This window comes from Zootoca vivipara, chromosome 4 (genome assembly GCF_963506605.1).
Source record: "Zootoca vivipara chromosome 4, rZooViv1.1, whole genome shotgun sequence".
NCBI lineage: Eukaryota > Metazoa > Chordata > Lepidosauria > Squamata > Lacertidae > Zootoca > Zootoca vivipara.
The window spans coordinates 48,888,473-48,912,790 of NC_083279.1; the positions used below are offsets into that span (position 1 = coordinate 48,888,473).

General features: G+C 42.9%; 1 protein-coding gene and 1 long non-coding RNA gene across 3 annotated transcripts in view; one reads left to right on the forward strand and one right to left on the reverse strand.

Moving 5' to 3' along the window:
- DSCAM (DS cell adhesion molecule) overlaps positions 1-9,128 on the forward strand; it is a 333,629-nt gene extending 324,501 nt beyond the window's left edge. The window contains exon 33 of the mRNA XM_035116259.2: positions 7,324-9,128. Coding sequence (XP_034972150.1) covers positions 7,324-7,664 — 341 coding nt within the window. The 3' untranslated portion in view covers positions 7,665-9,128. The remainder of the gene's footprint in view (positions 1-7,323) is intronic.
- Positions 1-24,318, reverse strand: part of LOC132591995 (uncharacterized) — a 68,421-nt gene that overhangs the window by 39,503 nt on the left and 4,600 nt on the right. The window contains exon 3 of one of the 2 annotated variants that reach the window (XR_009557476.1): positions 23,587-23,749. This is a non-coding gene — a long non-coding RNA (uncharacterized LOC132591995). Of the gene's footprint in view, positions 1-22,667; positions 22,830-23,586; positions 23,750-24,318 lie in introns of those variants that run through there. The other variant, XR_009557477.1, reaches the window with a different exon arrangement.

A 24,318-nucleotide genomic window follows, 5' to 3' on the forward strand; every position in this document is an offset into this window, starting at 1 on the left:
GCTAGCAGGCACATTGGTGAGGGGGGCAGAGAGAATTTGGGAATAGGAACTGCTGGGAACAATAGGTCTTGCTGAGAAACCAGCCAGAACCAGAGAGTCATTTTCAACCCCAAAGATAAACAGGTGAGGACCAATGCAACAGAAGATGTAACATCATTGGGTACACTGAGCCCAAAGAGGGATGCCAGGGATTTTGGCCAATGTGATGTGGACCAGTCCCTATGTGGGACCACACACACCCCATTACCCTCCTTTAACAAACTAACAAGCAACCCTGTGTCAGAGAGAGGTCTGCTATTTTTATCTCCTATGGGCAAGACTAAATGTTATGAGGCATGGAATCATGGAATTTGAAGGGTCCACAAAGGTCAGCTAAATCCAACCCCCTGCAACACAGGCATCTTTTACCCAATGTGGGGCTCGAACCCACGACCCTGAGATTAAGAGTCTCATGCTCTACTGACTGACCAAGCTATCACTAATGATGCTAATACTTCCCAAAGGAAAACACCCCCTTCTGCCTGGTCAGTTCTTCCCTACAAATCCTCCTCTCCACACATTTGTGTTGGCATGGCAAACACAGGATTATGAAAATGCATTTCCTAAGCAGCACACAGCTTCACCCCCAAGGAGATTGGTCCATTATTTGGTATGCAGTTAATTAAATTGTAATAGGAAATATATTTTTTTCAAATGCCTGTTGCTTAATCACCTACTCCAGGAATGACAATACTTCCAATTACATGGTCCCAGTGCAAATGTTGATGCATGAGGAATGTGTGTGCAGTCCCACCACACACTCTGGGGAAGTACCTTCACTAGGGGTTCATCCCCAAACAGGTGTGCAAGTGGTATCCATTGTGCACATGGTGCTTAGCTGGATTCATGCCATGGAAATGTAATGGAACATTTCCATTTTTCATGGCACTTTCCAGATCTGGAGACAAGGAAGCAATTCATTGACTGCTCACAAACTTAGTCCCGGTGGAATCAGTCCTTAACTTAAGGTGATGTTATTGCCTATACCACAAAATGTGTATTGGACGGACAGATGCTTATTGTTGCACATGCTTTTCTTATCCAAATGGAAAGCTCAAATATTTTAAGTTATATTAGAAAAACCGTCATTTCTGAATAGCTTTTGTAGTAATTAAGCCTCAGTTCATGAATTATTAAGCACACTCATTTTCAGTGCTCTTGAGTTGAAAGGTTTGCTTTCATTCCTAATAAAGCACACACACCACTGAAAAGAGGTAATTAGAGTATCAAAGCCAGTGAAGCATCTTATTACTTAAAGCTTTTCCTAGAAATGTTATCATTTGGCTGCATTGTCCTTTAGGAAGATCTAACAAATCTTACTTGTGCAATTATGAAAATTGAACATTTTTCATATTTCTGGCTGTGAAATCTCCACTTTTAAAACATTGTCATTAGTTTTGATCTGTTCTGTTGATCAGACGTAATCTTAAAACTCCACATGGAGCCCTATAATATTTACTTCCCTTCAAAAACACTTTTTGTTCCAACTCTGATCCAAAGAAAAGGAAAAATGTAATGCAAGATTAACAGCCCTCTTTCAGTATTATTTTTTATATTCAGTCCATCTATAAGCTCCATGAGTCTTGGTACAATGACAGGTACATCAGCACATCAACCGAACTAGTTGTTTTCTGGCCTACAAACTGACTCTCATAGTGGCACACAGGAGGAATTCAAGAGGCTTCCTCCTATTAAATCAGACTAATGGTCCATCTCTCTCCATATTGTCCATGCTGAATGGCAAAAGGTCTGCTGGATTTCAGGCAGGGAACCCTCCCAGCCCTGGCTGGAGATGGCAGAGATGGAACCTAGGGCCTACTGCATAGAAAGCACACGAATCTTCTACCACTGGGCTGCATCCCCTCTTCAGAGGGGTCAGCTGGTGCTAACAAGCCAGGAGCAGTCACTTTTTCTAGAAACAGCATCATGCAAAACTACACACCAGCAATAAAGAGAGAGACGGTGCAGCAAAAGGACCTCAGGTAAGCACCAGGGCAAAGCTAACCTGTGCACAAACCGAAAGAAATGTAAAGTGCCACATGTCTGCAGCCCTACCAGCCTGAGTATAGCAGGCACCTCTTATAATGGAATTGTGCCTGGGGGAGACTGTACTAAGCCGCGATGGGTCTGCACAGTATTCTGCTGCAGCACCATCAGCACAAACCAGTTGCCACATTATTGCAGCTGTGCATGGGACTGCATGCATGGCTACTGTTTGAGCAAATGCCATATTGCTTGCAAGCCATTACCAGGAAACAGATGTGAAAACAAATCGAAACACTGTTTGAAAAACGTTTGGTGCGCATAAAATAATTAGGATTTAAAATGGTAAATTGAAAGAGCACACAAAGCACAATTTATACCCTCATGTCAGAGATGCCAAGAGGATTTCCTGGGCCTTGTACACTGTGCGTGGATTGGGAGCCCTGCCTCCCACTCCCCTGCAATTTATTTGACAAGAACCTCTGCTTATATACATGTATTAACTTGGCCTGCCCTACCTCGCAGGGCTGATGCAACTAGAAAAGGAGGGAAGGAGACAATAATCAAGGTACAGCCTTGAGCTCCGGTAGAAAAACAAGGTACAAATACATGCCACACAGCACCTATGGAATTTGCTTCAGCAGGAGCCACCAACATGGATAGCTTTAAAAGAGGAACAGACAAAATTATGAAGGATAAAGCTATCAATGATTACATACATACTGTAATGGCTATGCTCTGCCTCCTCAATTGGAGGCAGCATGGTTTTGAATAGCAGTTCCTGGAAACCATAGGAGGGGAGAGTGCTATTACAATCAGGTGCTACGTTGGGGCTTCTCATAGTCATCTGGTTGGTCACTGTGAGAACAGGATGTGGGACAACGTGGACCATTGGCCTGATCCAGCAGGCAGCTCTTATGTTCTTAATTAACACTATTTATAGATCATGTAAAGAAGAAGAAACCAGAAAACAGCCTCCTTGCTTCAACTGCATCATTCTATAGTCTTGATAGTTACAGCAAAAATACTAAAACAAACCAAAACCCTGATAAATAAGAACAAGCAAAAAATATTCAAAGTGCAGTATGTGTGGCGTCTGAACCAGGACTGTTGTGAAGATACAAAGGGGAAAGGGGGCAAATGTGCATGGCCTTGAGCTCCTGGTAATGAAAAATAAGATACAAATATACAACAACTATGTGCAGATTCAATATATCTCTAAGCACAAAACATTTTGCCAACTGTGATTTTTTAAAAAGAACTTACGTAAAAGTACATGCTGGAGGAATTTTAACTTCCTGCAGCTGTAAGTAAGTAAATGTTTTATTATTGTATTTGATTCATTTTGTATTTTATAGTTTTGTTTTATGGTTACTACATATTCCTAAATAACAGCCCAGTGATTACAAGTAGACCAGTGCCGGCTCTGTGGGAAACATGGAAAACTGTGGGATGGGAGTCTGCAATATCACCATTTGCCCCAGCAGAAAGGAAAACATATTATTTCAAGGGGAATACTTCCAACTAAAACATACCAAAGCCAACCAATTGTGGTTTATTCAGTAGGGCACCACGCTTGGGGAGTGAATGAAATAATGTGGACATGAGGAAAGACTTAAGCAAACATACCTCCTTCATCTGGCTTCTCTTTCTTTCTCTGCTGACCTGGGAAGGGCTCATCCTGAGTCCCAGGTGGAGGTGATCATCCTTCCTTCCTCTGATTACTTAGCAATAGTGATTAAGCCAGGCTTCCTCAATCTCGCTCCTCCAGATATTTTGAGACTACAGTTCCCATCATCCCTGACCACTGGTCCTGCTAGCTAGGGATCATGGGAGTTGTAGGCCAAAAACATCTGTAGGGCCAAGGTTGAGGAAGCCTGGATTAAGCAATAGTGATCCTTAGAAATGGTGCTGCCTGCCACTGAAGCATTGGAGCTGCCTCTGTGATTTGTGCTCTGCCTTCAGATGACTTTTTTTGCTAAGGGCCCTGGTGGCATGAAGCCCAATACATGCGTATCCTCTGTACACACACACCCGGTTCAGTGACCCTGACTGAAATAATGTCAGAGTGTGCTTTCATATCTAGAATGACTTTAAAATGAATGCATCCCCATTCGTTTCTGTGAGAAACGACTGAAAATATTGAAACAAATAGGTAAAACAAATCAAAATGGTTTTGTTTCATTTTCCCCATTTGTCTCTCATTGGAAGGATTCCCAAAACTACTGAGAAGTATTGCATTGCTTAGCAAATGGATACAGCCAGATAATATTCTGTAGGGAGGGGAAAGTTTCAAGCACTCTAAAAGTAACAAGGCCTGAGCCCTCTTCATGGGCCAAACGCATGAGTGTGCAGACTGTGTGGTGGAACATGGGGCTGTGTACACCAGCCCAACCTCACCAGACACATGGTTTCTTCCACTCCCAACCTTTTGTACATTCAGCTGAATATCTAAATTGAATCTGCTGAGAATGTGACTTCAGACCTTTGCACTAAATATGCAAAGGTCAAGAGCAAAGATGGTGGCAGGATGCCCAGGGATGGTGTGGGTGTGGGTGTAGGTGTAGGTGTAGGTGTAGCTCTGTGCCGCCTACAGAGTTTGTGCTCTCATGCATTTGGCTGAGTGCGGCTATGAAAGCTGGTCAGTCTGAAGCATAAAGCAATGGGAAGTTTGTTAAAGGATATCATCCCCTTTTGGGGTACAGTGGTACCTCAGTTTATGAACACAATTGGTTCCGGAAGTCTGTTCATAAACTGAAGCGTTCATAAACTGAAGCCAACTTTCCCATTGAAAGTAATGGAAAGTGGATTAATCCGTTCCAGACGGGTCCGCAGAGTACTCAACCTGAAGCGTACTTAACCCGAAGCATGGGTGTAATTGGTTCCGGAAGTCTGTTCATAAACTGAAGCGAACTTTCCCATTGAAAGTAATGGAAAGAGAATTAATCCGTTCCAGATGGGTCCGCGGCGTTCGTAAACCAAAATTTCGTAAACCGAGGTGTTCATAAACCGAGGTTCCACTGTACTCATAAAATCCCAAGACTTTGTCCAATCTGTCTGAAATTTGGTAGATCTAATATTCCAGGAAGTGTAGTGCACTACCTGCACATTGTGTGCCACTCGGATGGAAAACCTGAAAGCTATAGGCTTCAGAACAGGCTTAGTCTCTGTTGCCATTAGTGTAGAAACGAAATGAATGAGAGAGAAATGAACGAGACAGTAACAAATGAGAAACAAAATAAATGAAGCTGCCAGAAATGGACAAAAAAGACATGTGTTCATCCCTAGGTGCCACAGTCTGAAACAGCAACTGCACCATAAAACCCTCTAGCTCAGACCACTTGCTCGGATGTTGCTACAGCTGTGCCAAAAAATCAGCTGTAGGAAAAGATGCCATCTAGGCAAAGTCTAAAAGCAAATTACACATATTAGATTTATATCAGTTTCATAATAAGAATATTGAGAATTATACTTTAAAACTTTTTTTAGAAGATTCCCTAGCTCTTCTCGTAGGAGGCAGCATGTTGACTTTCCCCAACCTGGTGCTCTCCACATGTTTGGGACTAGAAATCCCATCACCCCTGACCATCTGCCATGGTAGCTGGTGCTCATGGGAGTCATAGTCCAAAACAACTTGAAGGAACCAAGCTGGAGAAGGCTGGATAGGATATTAAACCACTTTAAGTCTTTTATATTGATAGGCCCTAAGTCTTTTTGTTCCCTAGTTTGCTAAAGAAAAAGAGGGGTCTGGAAAGGTTTGTTCTACCCTCAGTATGTTGGTCTCACCTCTGGATCTTCTTCCTGAGTCCCATTGTTCTATGCTGCTTCCTGTGTTTTTGTTTTAGCTCAAATGAATTTTTATGCATCCGAAGTATTTTAGGGTGAAATGAATTAGATAAATATAAATTGGCAATTGTAAGACCCTCAGGCCCTTACCATTCTATTTCCAATGGGTAGCCTTATGTAAATGCTAAAGTATGCTAATCTATTCCCCAGAGAAGAAGCGCACACTATTCTAAAAATAGTGCACCATACATCTGTGTTGGAAACTTAGCTACAAAAAAGCATATGGCACCAAGCAAAGCCTGCAGGAATAAACAGAGATTCTGTCCAAACTTCTGAATGGTTTTCTCTTTCTGTGACCGTAAATCAAGAAAAGAACAGGAACTATTTGTCTTTTTGGTAACAATAGCATAGTTGTTGCTTATATGAAGCCAACTAAGGAATCTGCTTTATCTTTAATTACTGTGCAGCTTTTTGTATTATTAAGTTTAGACCGGAGGATCTAAACTTTTGTATTATTAAGTTTAGCTCAACACAGTTTCTAACTGAACTCTGTTTATGGCACAGACCAGCCTCCAAGTCTCTCCTTTGCAAGTAGCTCATGGAACTAACTGTGCTATTATTAGGAATATGCTGTATGGAAAAACCTCTGGCATATTTCTGTTATACATGGATTAAGTTTGGGCAGTCAACTCTTGAGACACAAGCATATTGAATCCACATTGAAACATTAGTGAACTGCTAGGATCAATCTATTTTAAAACTGTTTTCAATATGGATAGCTGGAAGAAACTGACCTATATTCAGCTCAAGCTTGTAGTATTATCATCTGACCAAACAAGCCCATAATGAACCATACATTGTGGCCTCCCCTCATTTTTGCAGTCTTTAGCAAAACCAGGAAGTGTCATGAACTGTTTGCTATGAAGGTGATGTTTGGCATGTTAGTTCAGGAGTCAAACAGGCCAGGTTTTGATGCTGCAGTATTTGTGAGAGCGAGTCAGAGAAAGAAAATGAGCTTAGAGGCCCCACCCCACCCCTGACCAGGTAGGAATGGAGGTGTTACTACAACAGCTTGGAGCTGTACTAATGATCTTTCCTGTCACATCTGCTTTTACCATGCAGAAAGCTAGCAGGTAAGGTTTCCACAAACCACCACCAGATCAGGAGCTCCCTGCACAATACAGTTCTTTAGTTCTGACCAGGAAACACTGATAAGCCCTGCTCATCAACAATGGTAGAAGTTGCCTGAAAGTTGATTGCTTTCCACCCAGTGCATATTAGTTTTGTACTGAAATAAGCTTCAAGTTATCCTCATATTTCATGGATCAATAGTTCTTTAAATTGGTGTTAATCTCTTGAAAAACTGATGCTGTGAACAAGGTAGGGTATGTTTTACAGTGGGTGACTAGATAGGAGAATAATACTTATTTCTGCATTGGATATAAGCTTTCTGTATACAGGAGAGTAACTAAGAAACTCTCTTTTTCTTTTCCCCTCCCCTCCTTCCCTGAACAGGTGACCTCATACATTTGCCACCGTATCTTAGAATGGACTTTTTGTTAAACCGAGGTGTTCCAGGCACTAGCAGAGACCCGGGTTTAGGACAGACCTGCTTGGAACCTCAGAAAAGCCGGACCTTGAAGCGCCCAACAGTCTTGGAGCCAATACCTATGGAGACTTCATCCACAAGAGAAGTACAGTCATGGCAACCTGGTGCCGTAGCAACATTACCTCAGCGAGAAGGAGCTGAGCTAGGACAGGCAGCTAAAATGAGCAGCTCCCAAGAATCCCTTCTGGACTCCCGGAGCCACTTGAAAGGAAACAATCCCTACGCAAAATCTTACACCCTGGTATAACAAAGAGAGAGCATGGCTGGACAGTGGCTGTAAATACTTAACGGTTATTTAAAAAGAAATCCAATCAAAGCTACCTTTTTTATTGAATTCCAATATTTATAATTAAAGAAGAAGATTGCCAAAATATTTGGGACACAAATGCAACCTACAGACAGTGCAAAGACTCTCCTGCTTTTTTTCTGTCTGAGTGTGAGCTTCATCTGACTGGACCTCCTGAATTTTTTGAGAAAAGGTGGTCCAGTTTTTCTGATATTCACAAGCTTTTGTGTTTTTACTGATTTTCTACAAAGTGCATGGGGACTAAATAAAATATTTTAAACTGGGAGTTCCATCACACACAAGTAACGAAAACAATTTTTTTAAAAAAACCACCGTTTGTGAATTTAGCAGGAATATTTATTTAAGACAAAAGCAAAAACCCCTTTGTCATGTTTTGCACAATTTTTTTTAAACTAGAAAATGGGTCCTTGATCAGTTATTTTTCCCTTTTCTTTTATTGTTAATTAGGATGAGTGCTGTCAGTCAGTGAAGTGGGGAAGGGAGGGGGAAGCAATTTGGTTTTGGCAGTTATTTTCTTTTTATATTAATTTAATGAGACACTCTTTGCATTTTGTCTATGCGAAATAAAAGGGTCTTCTGCCTTTATCTGTGTGTTTGCATTGCCTTGCCTTGTTTCCACTTAGGCTGTATTTATTTATCACTGGATCTTGTAGAATTTGTAAAATTATAACGCACACTGACTTGACTGGAAGAAGCTTTTTTTAACCATTGGAGAGGCAAAAAAAAAATCTCTCAGGGACTTTCTGTGAGGGGGGAAAAGCTGTTTAAAGTCAAATTTTAAATGGATGCAATTATGAGAACTGATGAATATTCATAGTATGATGTCTTTGAAATGGATGCTATTGATGTCAACATTTGCTTCTCAAGTTTGTAGACATTTTCCCTTTCCCCTGAAACAACAGAGATGGTCACAGAACTAGATCACTGGGTGCTGATATACTATGAAGTACTGTTGCCTGTGCGTTTTTTGGTTGTTTTTTTGCTCAAATCCCAATGGATTGTTATATTATGGGAGGCAGGAAGGCACTTTTCCTTAGGCTAGAGTGCCAGCCCTAGAGAAAACAAGGGGCAAATGTATGTTTCATTTTCTGTTCCACATTGTGACATAGTTTACATGGTTTTTGTTATCTTGCTTAGTACACAAGCACTACAATGCAGGTTGCAATGCAAACCTTGTGCCACAGCAGCTAAAGTTGATTCGTAGGACCACACATTGCACACTCTAGCATTAGCAAATTTTACTCCACACTCCTAGCACTTTGCTTAACATGCTTGGATATTAGTCCAAGTGATCTAAGGACAACCCTAACTAAAATGAATAAAGGATCCTAGTTTTGACAATCTGACATGTGTTTGAATTCATCTTCTGGCTTTCACATCTTTCGGACTGTATTGATGTTTTCAATAGGTATCAAAGTTACTATGCAGCTCTCCAAGCCAACTGTGATTCTAGAATCCATCTAGCAGCCGGGGCTGGCCCAAGACATTTTCCTGCCTGAGGCAAAAGGCAAAATAGTACACCCTTCTTTCATATACAGAATCTGATCAGACTGCAGTTGAATCATTTCAATCTGCCAGCCACTACACTTAATAGCAGCAGGGGGAACTAGACTGGGCTGGGCAGGGCCGGGTCATGCATGGCACAAACAGCTCTCTCCTGCAACATGTTACCACCAATCTCTTCCCTTCAGCATCTTCCATCTGAGTTAACCGATCTCACTCTGCCTAAAGATAGGGCCAGCCCTACCAGCAGCCACAATGAAGCTGTACCCGTTTTTCTAAGAGCTCAAACTCACTTAGGCACAGCAAATCCTAAATGTTGATTGGCCTCTGTATTGAATTTTGGGTTGTTTCCTAGCTCCTTGATCATATATTAAGCAGCCATGTGCCTTCATCAGATATGATTTCTGCCTCACCATTATTTTCCTCCCATATTTTTGTATCCTGCAAACCCTGATCAGTTGTGATCACATGTGAATGCAGGCCTTGCATTTCTGATCTGCTAAGCCTGCTTTTAAATGTGAGAGACACTTTTTGATAAATGGATCCAATCCACCCATTTCCCTGTCCTTTACACTGTGGCATCCAATATTTGCCAGATTAAAACCCCCCACAAAAAACAAGCCCACCACACTGTTTTACTTTTCAAGGTCAGATGGCAAATCCAGCTGTCTTGAGATTATGTGTGTATTCCTCATTCCACAGAAAGAAGTTAGCTCTACATAATGACTTTGTTTGAAAGCCTAAAATGAAGCACAAAAATGCCACCTTGTCCTGGTTCACATGCAACACTAAACCTCACATTATGAGCACTCTCTCCTCCACTGTAGATATAGGGAGAACATAAAGGTAAAGATAAAGGGACCCCTGACCGTTAGGTCCAGTTGTGGACGACTCTCGGGTTGCGGTGCTCATCTCGCTTTATTGGCCGAGGGAGCCGGTGTACAGCTTCCAGGTCATGTGGCCAGCATGACTAAGCCGCTTCTGACGAACCAGAGCAGCGCATGGAAACGCCATTTACCTTCCCGCTTGGAGTGGTACCTATTTATCTACTTGCACTTTGACGTGCTTTCGAACTGCTAGGTTGGCAGGAGCTGGGACTGAGCAACGGGAGCTCACCCCATCGCAGGGATTTGAACCGCCGACCTTCTGATCGGCAAGCCTAGGCTCTGTGGTTTAACCCACAGCGCCACCCACGTCCCTATAGGGAGAACATAATAACTACCATTTTCAAGTAACTGAAGTTACCTGATTAGCATCAAGTATGGCTTGGGAATAGCAGCCAACTTCAAACCATAGTTTCCATCCTGGCTTGTGTTCCTAAACCGTAGTTAGCATTAATCACAGTTCAGATTAAACTAGCAACTTGGTTAGTGGAAATCAATTCAAAGGGTAGAATATGCGACTTGCCTAAGTTTGTTTCTGTAGCGGTAAAACATATTTTATCATTATGGCTAAAACCAATCATCATGTATAATTCAGTGAGGAAAGGAGAACTCTTAGAAATCAATTTACTTTGGGGGGGATTCAAGTGAAGTGGGAGGGAGGAGAACAAAGAAACTTAAAACTTTTGCATCTTTGAACCCTCAAGCACATTTTTATATGCTGTGCTATTTTTTCCATATTAAACACGTAACATCTGGCAGGACGCATATAAAAGACCATAAAGGTTGTGATCTTTATTCTTTTACATTTTCTTTATTCTGTCCTTTAAAAGGAGAAAGAAATCTTTAGAAAATTAATAAAGCATATTACAAAATGCAATATTAAATTCCCTTAATCATTAAGCAATAATTTTGAAGGTACATTTTGTCCATATCTGATATTCCAAAAATTTAAAAATAAAGTCAATTTCTCTTGAAAGCTGTTTCTTTTAATTTTTATATTACTTTACGGTATCTAGCCATACAAGTCGATTTTGTTCACAACAATGTAATTTGTATTTCTTAACCAAATTTTTGATTTCCATTTAACTCCATTTAACTGGTCAGAGAGAGGCAGAATAATTATCTGTTGCTGATCTTGTTAGGCATCAAATGCAGTCAAAGAGCCCAGTGGTAAATCACAACCAGAGTTGGTTTTAATAATCTTTATCATTCATTTCCTAAACTCCTTAACTATATGAAACTCCAGCAGGTATGAAAATCCTTTGCATGTCCAAGAATTACCATTATACATTAAATGAATTTTCTTTTATTGTGCTAAAGCCCTGAAGCATGTAAATAGATTGTTAGTGTGATCCAACGTGTGGAAATTATGTACTAATTCATGTGCACATGTTCCCAGGTCTAGGATTCTATAGCCCAAATCCCTTCGCCATTTCAGCCTGGTAAATTTTTGTATCCACAAAAAGGGTTTCATAACAGTATGTTTATTCTAAATGTCTCTTGGTACCTGTTGTTGACACAGGAATCTTCTCAATGACTGATCACACCTTATTTATTTAATTGTCTAGCATCCTAGAAGGAAAATACATTATTGGAAAATTTGAAATATGGGGGGTCTCAGATTATCAATTTTGAGGATTCAAGAGTGAGGAACCTATGGTCCTCCAGTGTTGCTAAACCATCATTCCTGGCCACTGGCTATACTGGGTAGGCGTGACGGCAGCTGGAGTTCAGCAACATCTGGAGAGCCACGAGTTCCTAATCCCTAATTTCCATCACAATAAAAAAGAACCTATTTTCTATTAAACATGCAAAATTAAAAGTTCCATTATCTTTCCAAATGAAACTGTTTCCAAAGATAATTATTTTTCTGATGGAGTCGTTTGCAAAAAAAAATGCATGCTAATGGGAGAGCCTTCAAAGTAAAGACCCTCCCCTATCCAAATAAGTAGTTAATTGGGTTTTAAGTGCGGGGGTGGCTTTTAAATCCAAGGAGTGAAGTCAAAGAATCTTCTACATTTCTGTATTATAAGCACCACCAACAAAACCTAAGCAGAATCTTCAAGCCAATTTGATATAACCACTGACTGAGCATTCTTTCAATACAAACTATGGTATATTTGAAACATTCATGCTCCCTTCATGCATCATAATTGTAACATTTTCTTGGATGTTTTAGACGACTTTCCATTGTATATACATTCATCATCATGGGATCCCATTTTCTTAAGAATTGTTCAAAGAATATTATCTTGAGAACATAAGAAACAAAAATATATCTTTGATTAGTAGTCATCCTTCCGGCAGCCACTCAGCCCAGTGGAGATATTTGTCCCCTTCAGTTTCTCTGCATTTCCTGAGTTCTTCAATCGCGGCAAAATAATTTAGTCAGAAAAGCTCACAGAAAAGCTCATCCAAATGTGCAGGATACTTAATCCAAATGTCTCTGAATACATAAATCCGACCTGGTATAAGTCGTTCTGTATGTTGCTTAGGTATTTTAGGATTGCTATGGGGAAAATGGGGTTTGGCCTTTACATCTCCCCACCCCACCCCTATCAAGGGAAAAGATATCCCTTGTGCCTCTGGTCAGAGATAACGCAATGGGACAACAAAGAAAGCAAGGCAAGGTTATGATGTGTTTGCAAGCTGAATCTCCCCAGCCCCATACAAGGAGTTGAAGAGCCCAGAGAGAAAAATCAGCTTACAGTCTTTAAAACACTCAGAAGTGCCTGCCCACCTTCACAGCGAGACCACCATGAAACATCATAACCTTGCAATAGACGCATCACAAGAAGAGGTGGTCTACAACAGAAACTGAGAGTATGGCTTGTCACCTGTGAGTCAGGATGCCTCCAATATCTGCTAACTGCCTTTTCCTGGCCAGTCTGAGCCATTCTTTTGAAATGGTAAATAACATTGGCACCAGATTGACAAGGACCTGTCTCCAGTTGCACAGAATATACGCTTTTTCCAGGTCTGTTTGGCAATTTTAACGGTTACTTGTCAAACCAGTTCACGGAGGGGAGATTCAGCAATCATTTCCTGCTGTGTTGCTCAAGGTTGGCTAGGGGTTAAATATGGCTGCTGTATTGCTCTCTGTACTATTTCAGCTCAGGTTTTAACATCTTGTATGGATCCAGTATAGATGGGCTATATCAGTCTTTATCAATCTGATGTTCTCCAGCTGTTTTGGACCAAAACTAATATGAGTGTGCTGACTGGGACTGATGGAACAAAACAGCTGGAGGGCATCAGGAGGGTGAAGACTGGACTAGATGAGCCAATAGTCTGACCAGCTGTGATGCATGCTCCTTTCTGTGTGTATCTTACCAGCTATGGTTTATTCTAACTAGAAATGCCTCTCCAGCAAGAGTATTGTCCCCTGATGCCAAGAATTGTACCTGGGTGCCCATATGCATGATCTTCCAACTGAGCTACAGTCCCTAATGTTTTCTCCCATAATATATTTTCACATAGCCATTCACATTTTGATGCACTCCACAGAGATCCTCACTATAAGTCTGTGGCTCTTATAGCAAGGTGGGGAATTGGATCTGACCGACTTGCCATGAACAATTTTTGACAGGTGAGCGGAGCTGCTCACCTGTCAGTCGCCTGATGTCAAACCTCAAAATAAGAGTTGGGAGTGCCCTTGTAAGTGCATCATCAATTCTTCCTTTCCAGCCCTGGCTTTCAGGAAGAATCTCTGCAGCCATGTCTTGGATCTAAGTCAGGGCTGCAAAAATTCCTGCCCAGGGCGGGGCTTGCATTCAGTGGTGAACTGAAATTCAGTGCTGATGGCCAGCTCTGCTTTCAGCAGGGATCACCTCTGCTTGGGAGAGCTGATCAGGAGCTCCTGTGTGGAAATGGTTTCAGAGGAGCTTGCACTTGGTGACAAATTAGAAAGGTGCCACATACAAGAACCTTAAGGTTTCCAATTGCTTCATTAGAGATTTGGCTTCTCTGCCCCACACCTGACATCAGATGTGGGTTGGGTGTGGCTTGGGAGAAAGCAGCCTCATTGGCTAAATCAGGACCTTTGGCAAGCGCCATATGATTTAAAGACCGGTGGTTTTCTATTACCCTCTTATAGCATTAATACAGCATTAATTTGCATTCTTTAAATGTCTATTTATACGGAATATTATACTTAAGTAAATAAATGGCCCAGTTCTAAATTTGATTGCTTCTGGGAGAGTTGCATAATCAGTGGCAGTTGACTAATGAGCGGATGTGTTTGGGATCATGGCAAAAATCTTACTGCATTGCTGATGCTGATTTACCACCAAAAACAAATTTAATTGGATATCTTTGTTCGCTTGCTTTTTATACAGGTCTCCTTACCATTGATTTTTGTGTGGGAGTTGTGTGCTTTATTCAGGATGCTTGGTTTCTTTTAAGAGGCTAGCAGAAAGCGAATTTTGATGTAGACTTACATGACTATATTGAAACAATGATGCCAAATTATTTAATTGACCCTCAACTATTCATTGGTGCAGTTTAACCATGTTCTAGCCTTGGCTAGATTAGGACCAATCTGAATCTCAGTTGTTCCCTTAGGAAATGAGTTTTGATCATTCAATCCTCGTTATTTTGCCAGCTGCTGTGCCCCTGCCGAGCCCCAAAGACAAACATCAATTTGTTTGTCAAAGTTCTTGATCACCTGGTGAGTTCAGCTGCAGGAAAGGATTTGCAGGCTTTGTGATAACATCTTCTTGGAGAAAGTTTCAAATGTGGATTTTGAAACTTTTCAAATGTGAGGGCTGCCTTTGGGTCTTGTAGACTTTGCAGCCCAGCTGACATGGCATAAGACAACATACATTTAGAGCATATTACTTTCCCCAAAGAATTCTAGGAACTGTAGTATTACAGTTCCCAGGGTTCCGTGGGTGGAAGCAGTGTGCTTCTCCTGTCAGCAGGTGAGATCCATGGTTCCCCCTTCCCTGGTGGGCCACTTTTGACAGGTGACTAGGGCTGTTTATCTCTCAGTCACCTGAAATCACCTAACACTGGGTGACTCATTTTTCCCGAGTAGCGTGGCTCGAGTCCATGCCATACTGCAAAGGAAGATCCAAGCTGACCCCAGCAGACTTGCTGTCGCTGCCCATCAACTCATCAGTGGCACGAGCAAGCCCACTTAGGGCAGGGCTGTGCTATGGTGTTCTTCATTAGAAACTTAAAAGTGCAGCCCATCCAAATGGGCTTGCATCCCCTTGCTAAGGAACAATCAAGAGCACATGTTAAGGCTCCTAACTGTTTGTTGGTACCTACGTCTCTACCTGCCCCACACCTGATATCACTTATAGCATCAAATGTGGGGCAGGTGGGGCAGGTTAGGAAAAGCCTCCTCACAAGCTGAATTGGGTCCTGTGCCAGGCCTAGTTAGGGTGGGTTGGTGGTTCCCCACCCCTGATTTATTCCTGCCCTCTCTCCATTTTCATCAACACAAACCCAAATCAAATCAAGACCAAGACTCCTTCAAGTCCAGTTGAAAATGGGTCAGTGCTTCCTCAACCAGGTACATTTGTGAGGGACAGCCTATTAAGTTCAACTTCAGGCACTGCAAATGTGGGCTCCCAAGACCAAATGAGGCATGATTTTTCTTGTGCAGTTTTGCATGGCATAATTTAAAAAGAGAGGGAAAGCTGGCATAGGTTATCTCTACACTATATTGGTACCAAGGCATGGAGGTGGAGAACTTTATCCCTTTACCTTTGCCATGATTTCAACTGGAATCCCACACGAGCCACACACCTTCTATTAGCAATGGAAGATGAACTCCCATTGACACCAACCCAGTAGAGCTCAAGGCCTCCCACCCTGGCTATTGTTTTAGCTACAACAACTAGGTAGTGCCAAGCTAAATGGTTTTTAAAAAATCAGATTTAGTTTGATCCTCCCTGTGTCCAAAAGAAGTTCCCTCATGGTACCCTTGAGGCCTTCAAAGAACATGAGAGTTTAATGAGGCTGAGAGGTAGAAGACACTTGCTAAGCATTGTAATAAACACCGAGAAGCTGCTGCATTTTGTTTCTGCTGCTGCTGAACAATCTGATGCTAATAAAACAAAGACGCCAGCTGTACATTCATTCCCCGACTAAAGAATAGTTAAACAGCAGGTGTTTTTATGGACTATTCCAAAGTGGCTGGAGTGGTCTGTTCATTAAGCGCTCATTTGCTGGTAAACAACTCAAAGTAAATCACTCCTGAAGGCAAAATCTTTCTGGTATTGATAGGAAGAGCAATGCGGAAAGCCTGGGAGCCAGGGCAATGCTTGCGTAAGGCTGATGCTATCCCAAGAAACGTGACAAGACTCTTGCTGCTTAGAAACCATTTAACATCCTGCTGTATTGTTCTCAAGGCTCTTGGGGGGGGGGCAAAGTGGCCTTTGAAGTAGTAAAAGTTTCATGCTTTCCTTGTCCCCACAGAATTGATCCCCAAATTCATGTAGCATTTAGACTGAGAGAAAGAAATGAAGCATATTTAAATGGCTTTTAAATTAAATGCTTTTCATGGCCATATTAGAAATAAAGAATTTCAAAAGACACTTATTATTTGCATGTAAAGCCCACCTTTCCTCCAAGGGGCTCAAAGCATCATAAATGGTTCTCTCCACCACCACACACAAACGTTTTATCCTCACCACAGCCGTGTGAAGTAGGTTGGACTGAGAGCTAGTGACTGGTCCAGCATCAACTCAGTGAACCTCACGGCTGAGGGGGAAGTTCAAACTGAGTCCCACTGGCTCCAGTATAACACCAACCACTGTGTCACAGTGCAGAGGCCCCACCTTGAAAATATTGGGTGGGGACCAGACAAGGATGGTGATATGACAGGGAGGGTGGCAGAAAAGAAACTTTAAAGTAAATGGCGAAGCTCTGGACAATGTCCCTCATCCCTCTCTCTCCTCCCCTGGCTTTTATTGCAAGTTTAGGAGGGATTTAATGGAGAGGAGCCTGCAATTGGGACTGGCAATGGGAGCTTCTCTTGCTGTTGGAAGTAGGCTATGTGTGTTTTAGTTCCAATCACAAGTGCTGCAAGAAACAACATGGGGGGAGGGGTGTTGCCAAATGCCAGCTCTCTTGCCATCCTGCGACCCTTTTACAAGTTCACTTACAGGGCTTGTTGAGAACTGAAGTCCAAATGTAGAAAAGAAAGGCAGCAATGCCCATCAACTTGGGGGGGGGGCAGTCCTCTCAAATATTTTATTGGGATGGTCAAAAGTACCTGATCCTCTAAGAGTTGGCACCTATGCCACAGCAACTCTTTTAGATGTTTCCCAGTGTGAATTGATCCAGGTCTAAACCAAGAGCCTAGGGCTTGCCGAGCAGAAGGTCGGCGGTTCGAATCCCCTCAATGGGGTGAGCTCCTGTTGCTTGTCCCTGCTCCTGCTAACTTAGCAGTTTGAAAGCACGTCAAGTGCAAGTAGATAAATAGGTACCGCTCCAGCGGGAAGGTAAACTGTTTCCATGCACTGCTCTGGTTTCGCCAGAAGCGGCTTAGTCATGCTGGCCACATGACCCAGGAGCTGTACACCGGCTCCCTCAGCCAGTAAAAGCGAGAATCTGAGACAACCCCAGAGTAGTCTGCGACTGGACCTGACGGTCAGGGGTCCCTTTACCTTTATGCAATAATGGTCCATAGTCAGGTCAGATTTCAACTTCCATTTCTGGATTTTGGCATTTCCTTTTAGCTCTTTCAGTATCTATGGGTATTACTTTCAGTGTCATAAAGCTAGCAACTGAGAAGCACCCTCTCTCAACTGTGACCCTCAAGTCTACTATATCACCAATATACTATTTGTTTCAGTGGGGCAAATGCGACAAGGCCTTTTATCCAAGCCTGGACAATTTGTAATCCAAGATGAGAGAATTCTGCCAACCTCGTATGCCAGACGTTTGACAAAACCAATGAGCCTGCCTTGGGCTGCATACACAGAACAAGGGATTATCAGTTATATGGCAAGGCAAAATCCAAATAGGCTGTGTTTTAAAATATGTATCCCATTCTGTGAAGCTTTCTTTCCTTTGAATCCAACCGTTCAAGGACAAATCATATGAAAGAGCTAGACAGCTTTCAGATAACCCTCCCTAAAATATCTATAATATGAAAGGAGGTTTAAAAAAGATGCGCACATTTCAAAGTTTTCATGCAAACTTTGCAGTAATTTGCATTTTTATTTCTATTTTTAGTTTATGCCAGGTGTTATGGAACACAACTCCCACCTGGACCCATGCTGATGAGAGTCATAGTCCAACACATCCAGAGGGCACCACGTTGGGGAATGCTGGGTGAAGTTTATAAATCAGAGGCAAAGCGCAATCCAATTAGCTGTTCACTTCATGTCCCTTGCTTTATCTTTGCTACGGTACCTTGGAGACCTTTAAGGAATTCATGTGCCTGCTCAAAATTGCTGCTGAAAGCTGAATTCGACCCCAATCAACCTTCTCTGTGTTTGTCTTGTGGTTGACACACACTGCTTCTCTCCTCCTTGAAAATAGAACAAATCACCTGCATAAGGAGTGGGGAGGAGAGACCCAAAGATTCCCTATTTACGTGTCTATCACAAGATAGTATCTTCAAGGAGAGTACAAAGCATGGCTGGTGTAGGAGGAGAAAGTGTAGCCTGGGGAGGGTCCTGGGGACCAGGTGGAGACCTGGAGGAATATAATCAACCCCTGGACTGAGGCTCCCCTTCCCTAGTTTTAATCATTGCGCTTGGCTCACCAACATTAGTTTGAAGGCCTGACCAGCACCAGCTTTTCCTGTGAGATGCATTTGATGAAATCTCCTCTTGTGCTTTTGCCTTCCTTACATGACAGGTGGAATTACGAGTCTTTGTTTGCCTCAAGCAGCGGGACTTCTGAATACAAGCCCAGAGAGGGGTTGGTTAGCCCTGAAAAGCGTAGCCCCTGGGTGTGTGGATTTTTCCCTGCTTTATAAGGGCAGAGGAAAGTGAACCAGGTTTTCCTGTCATGAATTTTCAAAAAAGAGGCTGTTCAGCATCAGATGGGACTGACATTTCACGTACCCAAGCTCCAAAGGACCTTGTCACATTTTATTGACTGCTGTAAGGTTCAGTTTAAGGACAAAAAGTATGCTAGCTTTAATAGCCAATATTAAACCTTTTTGAAGTGCTGAAAGTAATGTTGTTGCCATGGCAGCAAACCTCTGGGATGTCCTGCGTGTTCTGGATGTACTTTTGGATTGGATGAAAAGCAAGAGCCGTTTGTCCAGGTGTGGGGAACATTTGGCCAGCCAGATGTTGCTGAACTACAACTCCCATCAGCCCCAGCAAGCATGGCCAGTGCCCAGGGAAAATGAGAATTGTAGTTCAGCAACATCTGGAGGGCAAAGGTTCCCCACACCTGCTTTTTAGGTTATCAGAAATGACAATTAAGAAACGAATGACATTGCCTTGCTATCCCCCTTCACACATTATATAAATGAAGGGGCTTCACATGACAGATAGAAAGCAAGGCCACAATGCTGGACCTGACCCCTTGAAATCTACACACTGAGAGTAGACATCTGGGTGGGTGGATGATCTCTGAGCAGGGCCGGTGCTATGGTTTTTTGTGCCCTAGGCGAGATCGCCTTCTGGCGCCCCCCCCCCATTAATAAAAAACAAATTGCATCAATAGGAGTATAGCGTCTAGATCGAGGGAAGTAATAGTACCACTGTATTCTGCTCTGGTCAGACCTCACCTGGAGTACTGTGTCCAGTTCTGGGCACCACAGTTCAAGAAGGATACTGACAAGCTGGAACGTGTCCAGAGGAGGGCAACCAAAATGGTCAAAGGCCTGGAAATGATGCCTTATGAGGAACGGCTTAGGGAGCTGGGTATGTTTAGCCTGGAGAAGAGAAGGTTAAGGGGTGATATGATAGCCATGTTCAAATATATAAAAGGATGTCATACATATAGAGGAGGGTGAAAGGTTGTTTTCTGCTGCTCCAGAGAAGCGGACACGGAGCAATGGATTCAAACTACAAGAAAGAAGCTTCCACCTAAACATTAGGAAGAACTTCCTGACAGTAAGAGCTGTTCGGCAGGGGAATTTGCTGCCAAGAAGTGTGGTGGAGTTTCCTTCTTTGGAGGTCTTTAAGCAGAGGCTTGACAGCCATGTGACAAGAATGCTTTGATGGTGTTTCCTGCTTGGCAGAGGGTTGGACTGGATGGCCCTTGTGGTCTCTTCCAACTGTATGATTCTAGGAAAAAACAGTTCTGAATTGCAAAATTACTTCTGCAGGGCAATTAAAGTAAATGGAATTGTTTTAATTAATTTAATTTTAATCAGAAGAGGATAATGAATTGTTTCATTTAATCATGCTGAGGGGTGTTTTTTTTTTGACAGGGGCCTCTTTTAATTAATCTAGTAATTACAAATTGATTTGCTTCAAATAATGTGGTGTTGTTGTTGTTGTTTACTTGCTTACATTTCTTTTCAAAAACCAGGGAGTCTCTAAAAAAAGTTGCTGCTGCATCAATCTACTCCCAAACTGTACTGGAAGTATCCAACATCACACTATATCAATACAGGATGTAGAATTTTACACTGAAATACAAGACAATCCTGTACAGTATTTGGATTGTCTACCTGGCAGTGAAAGGATGTTAATGACGGCACTAGGTAGACCTATTTTGGATGACTGGTATAGCGCAATCAGCAGAGCATGAGACTCAATCTCAGGGTTGTGGGTTTGAGCCCCCACATTGAGCAAAAGATTCCTTCATTTACAGGAGGTTGGACTAGATGACCACAGGGTCCCTTCCAACTCTAAAGTTCTATGATTCTATGGTTGTTCTGTGGGATAACCATATAACCAACATGCTTCAGTGTAATTAATGCATGAAAGGTTAATGCCATGGAGCATTCTGTCCTGCCAGGCTTAGCTAGATCACTTCCCCTCACTTGGGGAGGAGGCTAATCAAGCCTATTGTTGTGTGTCAGTCTACCTGAGAAGCTCAGCTTGTGAAGAGGCCAAGCTGGTTGCTGCAGCTTAGCCGCATGACTCTGAGAAGCCATTCTTGTGTCCCTACACCAACAATTAAGGAATTTTCATCACTGTAACTAAGCCATTTTACTGTGCAACGTTTTCTGAATGCTGTATGGCAAAGCATATGAATCTGACCTTTGGAAAGTTTTTAACTAAACCATTAACTTATCAAACATGTGGTCTTTTTCTATGCTGAGGTAAGAGGAGACGGTCTAACAGCCTATATTTCCACACTTTGCTGCATGTTTTGAGATTTTAAATCTCTGCTAGGGTTCTCTCACCAAAGGGTACTTGCCCCAAACCATTCATATGCCTATCTTTTCCTTGCTACCAACAGGTTCAAGAGAAATGCTTCTCCCCATCGGCTAGATTTGATTGAATTACATTATGCCTAACCCAGTTTGGGCTTGTATGCAAGAAGCCCATGCCAGTCAAGCTCAAGTCCATTTCAGCAATAAATAACAGTCTGCACCAATCAGCACCATCCCAACAACAGACCATGCAGACACAAAATAGGCACATAAACTCCTAAGGCTGTCAATATAAGGAAGCTTTCAGACTGCCACTATTTGGGGATGGGATTAAATCCCACCCTGACAAATTCAGGCTGCACAGCAAGGCAATTTGGAGCTCTTGTGAAACAAATCCACTTCTCCCAAAAGATGTGTCTTTTTGTGATGGAAAAATGCACTGAGACATGTAGGACAATGTTTATGCAGCATCTCACCACAAACAAATCAGGCTAAATGCTCATTAAACAGACTGTCTGGAAATGGCCGAAATTGTGGGTAGAAGGGGATTTTCAAGGTTAGAGCAGCTTATCTTGAAATCCCTTGCAAGCCATGAGCTAGGTAAATTCATATTGCAACCTATCAGACTTAGATAAATGTCTCACTAGGCCAGGAGTGGAGACCTTCGGGGTGAGGGTCAAATGCAGTCTCCCAGTCCTCTCTCTGACCCTCGCGATTCTCCTCAGACTGTGGCTCCTCCCCAGTCCACACCCCTTTTTGTCCCTGCTCCCTGCTCTCCTCAGTGCTTTTGCCTGGCTGAAATTTGCCCTTCCACTGTGATAATGCCCCTTGCTTGTCTGGTTGGAGAATGAAGAGGATTGTGCCAAGTTACATGGCTGAAGTGCAGCACACTGTACCAAAGTAAGGATCACATGTGTTGCACAGCCCACTTTTTGTCTCTGGCCCCACCTACTACTGGAATGAAGCCCATGAGGAAATGTGATCCTCAGCCTGGAGAGGGGATCTTACCCTTGGCACAGATCACTAGCAGTGGAGACCCCTCCTGAACTCTTCCACTGCCACAATCAGGCACTCAAGCATCGTGGGAACTGATGGAACTGTTTCGTTAACACCAAAATGTGTTCTGGTCAATACATATCATTCAACCCACTACAGGGAGGATTCAATCCAGCATAGTGCTGCTTTGCAAGTCGCTTTCCTTACAAAGCAGCACCCACACCCCACAAAATCGATGCTTCTACTCAACGGCTGTTGAGCAGAGGGCTTGGACGGAGGAAGGACAGCGAGCCAGGGCATTGGGCCTACCTTCTCTTGGGAAGATGCAGTTTCCGGTTAGTATACAGTCCCAGGGTCAAATGCTAGTGGGTAGTCTGGCAGTCCCAACAGGTCAGGAAACATGGTCCAGGTTCAATACAGGAAGACAAAGGCCAACAGGCAGGCAGGTTTCCACCTCTGCAGCCAATCCATGGTCAGTTCAGTCCCAAAAAACACAGTCCTGTGGAACTCCTAGGACAGCCAAGCCGGGAAGTTGAACAGACACAGCACCTCAGCTTTGCTTCCCTTTCATCCCTTGAGTCTTGATTGCAGCACCTGGGCTTGATGAAGCATGTGACCCTCACCTGTTCTGAGTCTACTCCAGCTGAGGAATCACACACCTCTTCCCAAAGCTAAGGAGCCACACCTGGGCATCTAGGGAGCTGGGCTTTGGGCCCTTACCTGCCTCAGCCTCCTAGAGCACACCTCCTGCTGCTCCTTACGCCCCAGAGCCACTGTGTTTGTAGGCAAAAGGGGCCCCTCTGGCTCTGGTGAGGGGTCCTGCTGCTCTGGTTCCTGTGAACTCGACCCCCATCCCCTTGCCATCTTCTGCCTCCCCATGAGTACTTTCTGTGCTCAACCTCTACTTCTCCATTCCCAGCTTGCCCAGGTGTGTCTCAGTCACAGCTACACCTCTTGCCAGGGTGCTCTTCCTTCTCCCCATTGCCCTACCCGTTCATGACAAATGGAAAGCAAAACAAAAACAAAAACCACATGCTGTACACACTACCACTGAAATGATAAATTAAGTTCAGTTCTGCACCCACAAGAAGCATACAGAAATTCTAAAGCACCCTATGAAAGAAGCGGAAGAAAAGAAGCCTCTTTTTCAGGTGAAGAAAACATTTAAGAAATTGGCGGACTGATTTTGGCACAGCAACTTGGGGTACATGGGCAAAAGCTGACTCACACATCTTTGCAGTCCCAACTTGGATTGTGATGGGAGTAGTTCATGTTGTGTGCAATTTTCAGACTCTCTATACCAGGGGTCAGCAAACTTTTTCTTTTTCTTTTCTTTTCTTTTTCAGCAGGGGGCCGGTCCAGTGTCCCTCAGACCTTGTGGGGGGACAGGACTATGTTTTGAAAAAAAAATGAATGAATTCCTATGTCCCACATATAACCCAGAGATGCATTTTAAATAAAAGAACACATTCTACTCATGTAAAAACACCAGGCAGCCCCCACAAATAACCCAGAGATGCATTTTAAATAAAAGGACACAGTCTACTAATGTAAAAACATGCTGGTTCCCGAACCATCCACGGGCCGGATTTAGAAGGTGATTGGGCCGCATCCGACCCCCGGACCTTAGTTTGGGGGACCCCTGCTCTATACTGTATATAAACTTTACTGCCATAAACATATGACTGAGTAGAATATATTTGCAATCTCATGCTTATTCACATTGTTCCTTATGGAGAGCTCCTGCACAGGTTTCTCCCTATTGTCATTTAGGGATCTTCCTCTGTCTGTTTCCCTTCAGACAGATCACACTGACACACACTGTCCTCAGCAGTATCCAAAAAAACCCTACTCAGCAGCCATTCTCCCTCACAGAGAGAGAGAAGCAGAAAGCAGTTTAAAATGACAATTACCAGTACTTGAATAACAGTCACAACAGAATGGAATGCCTTGCTCATGT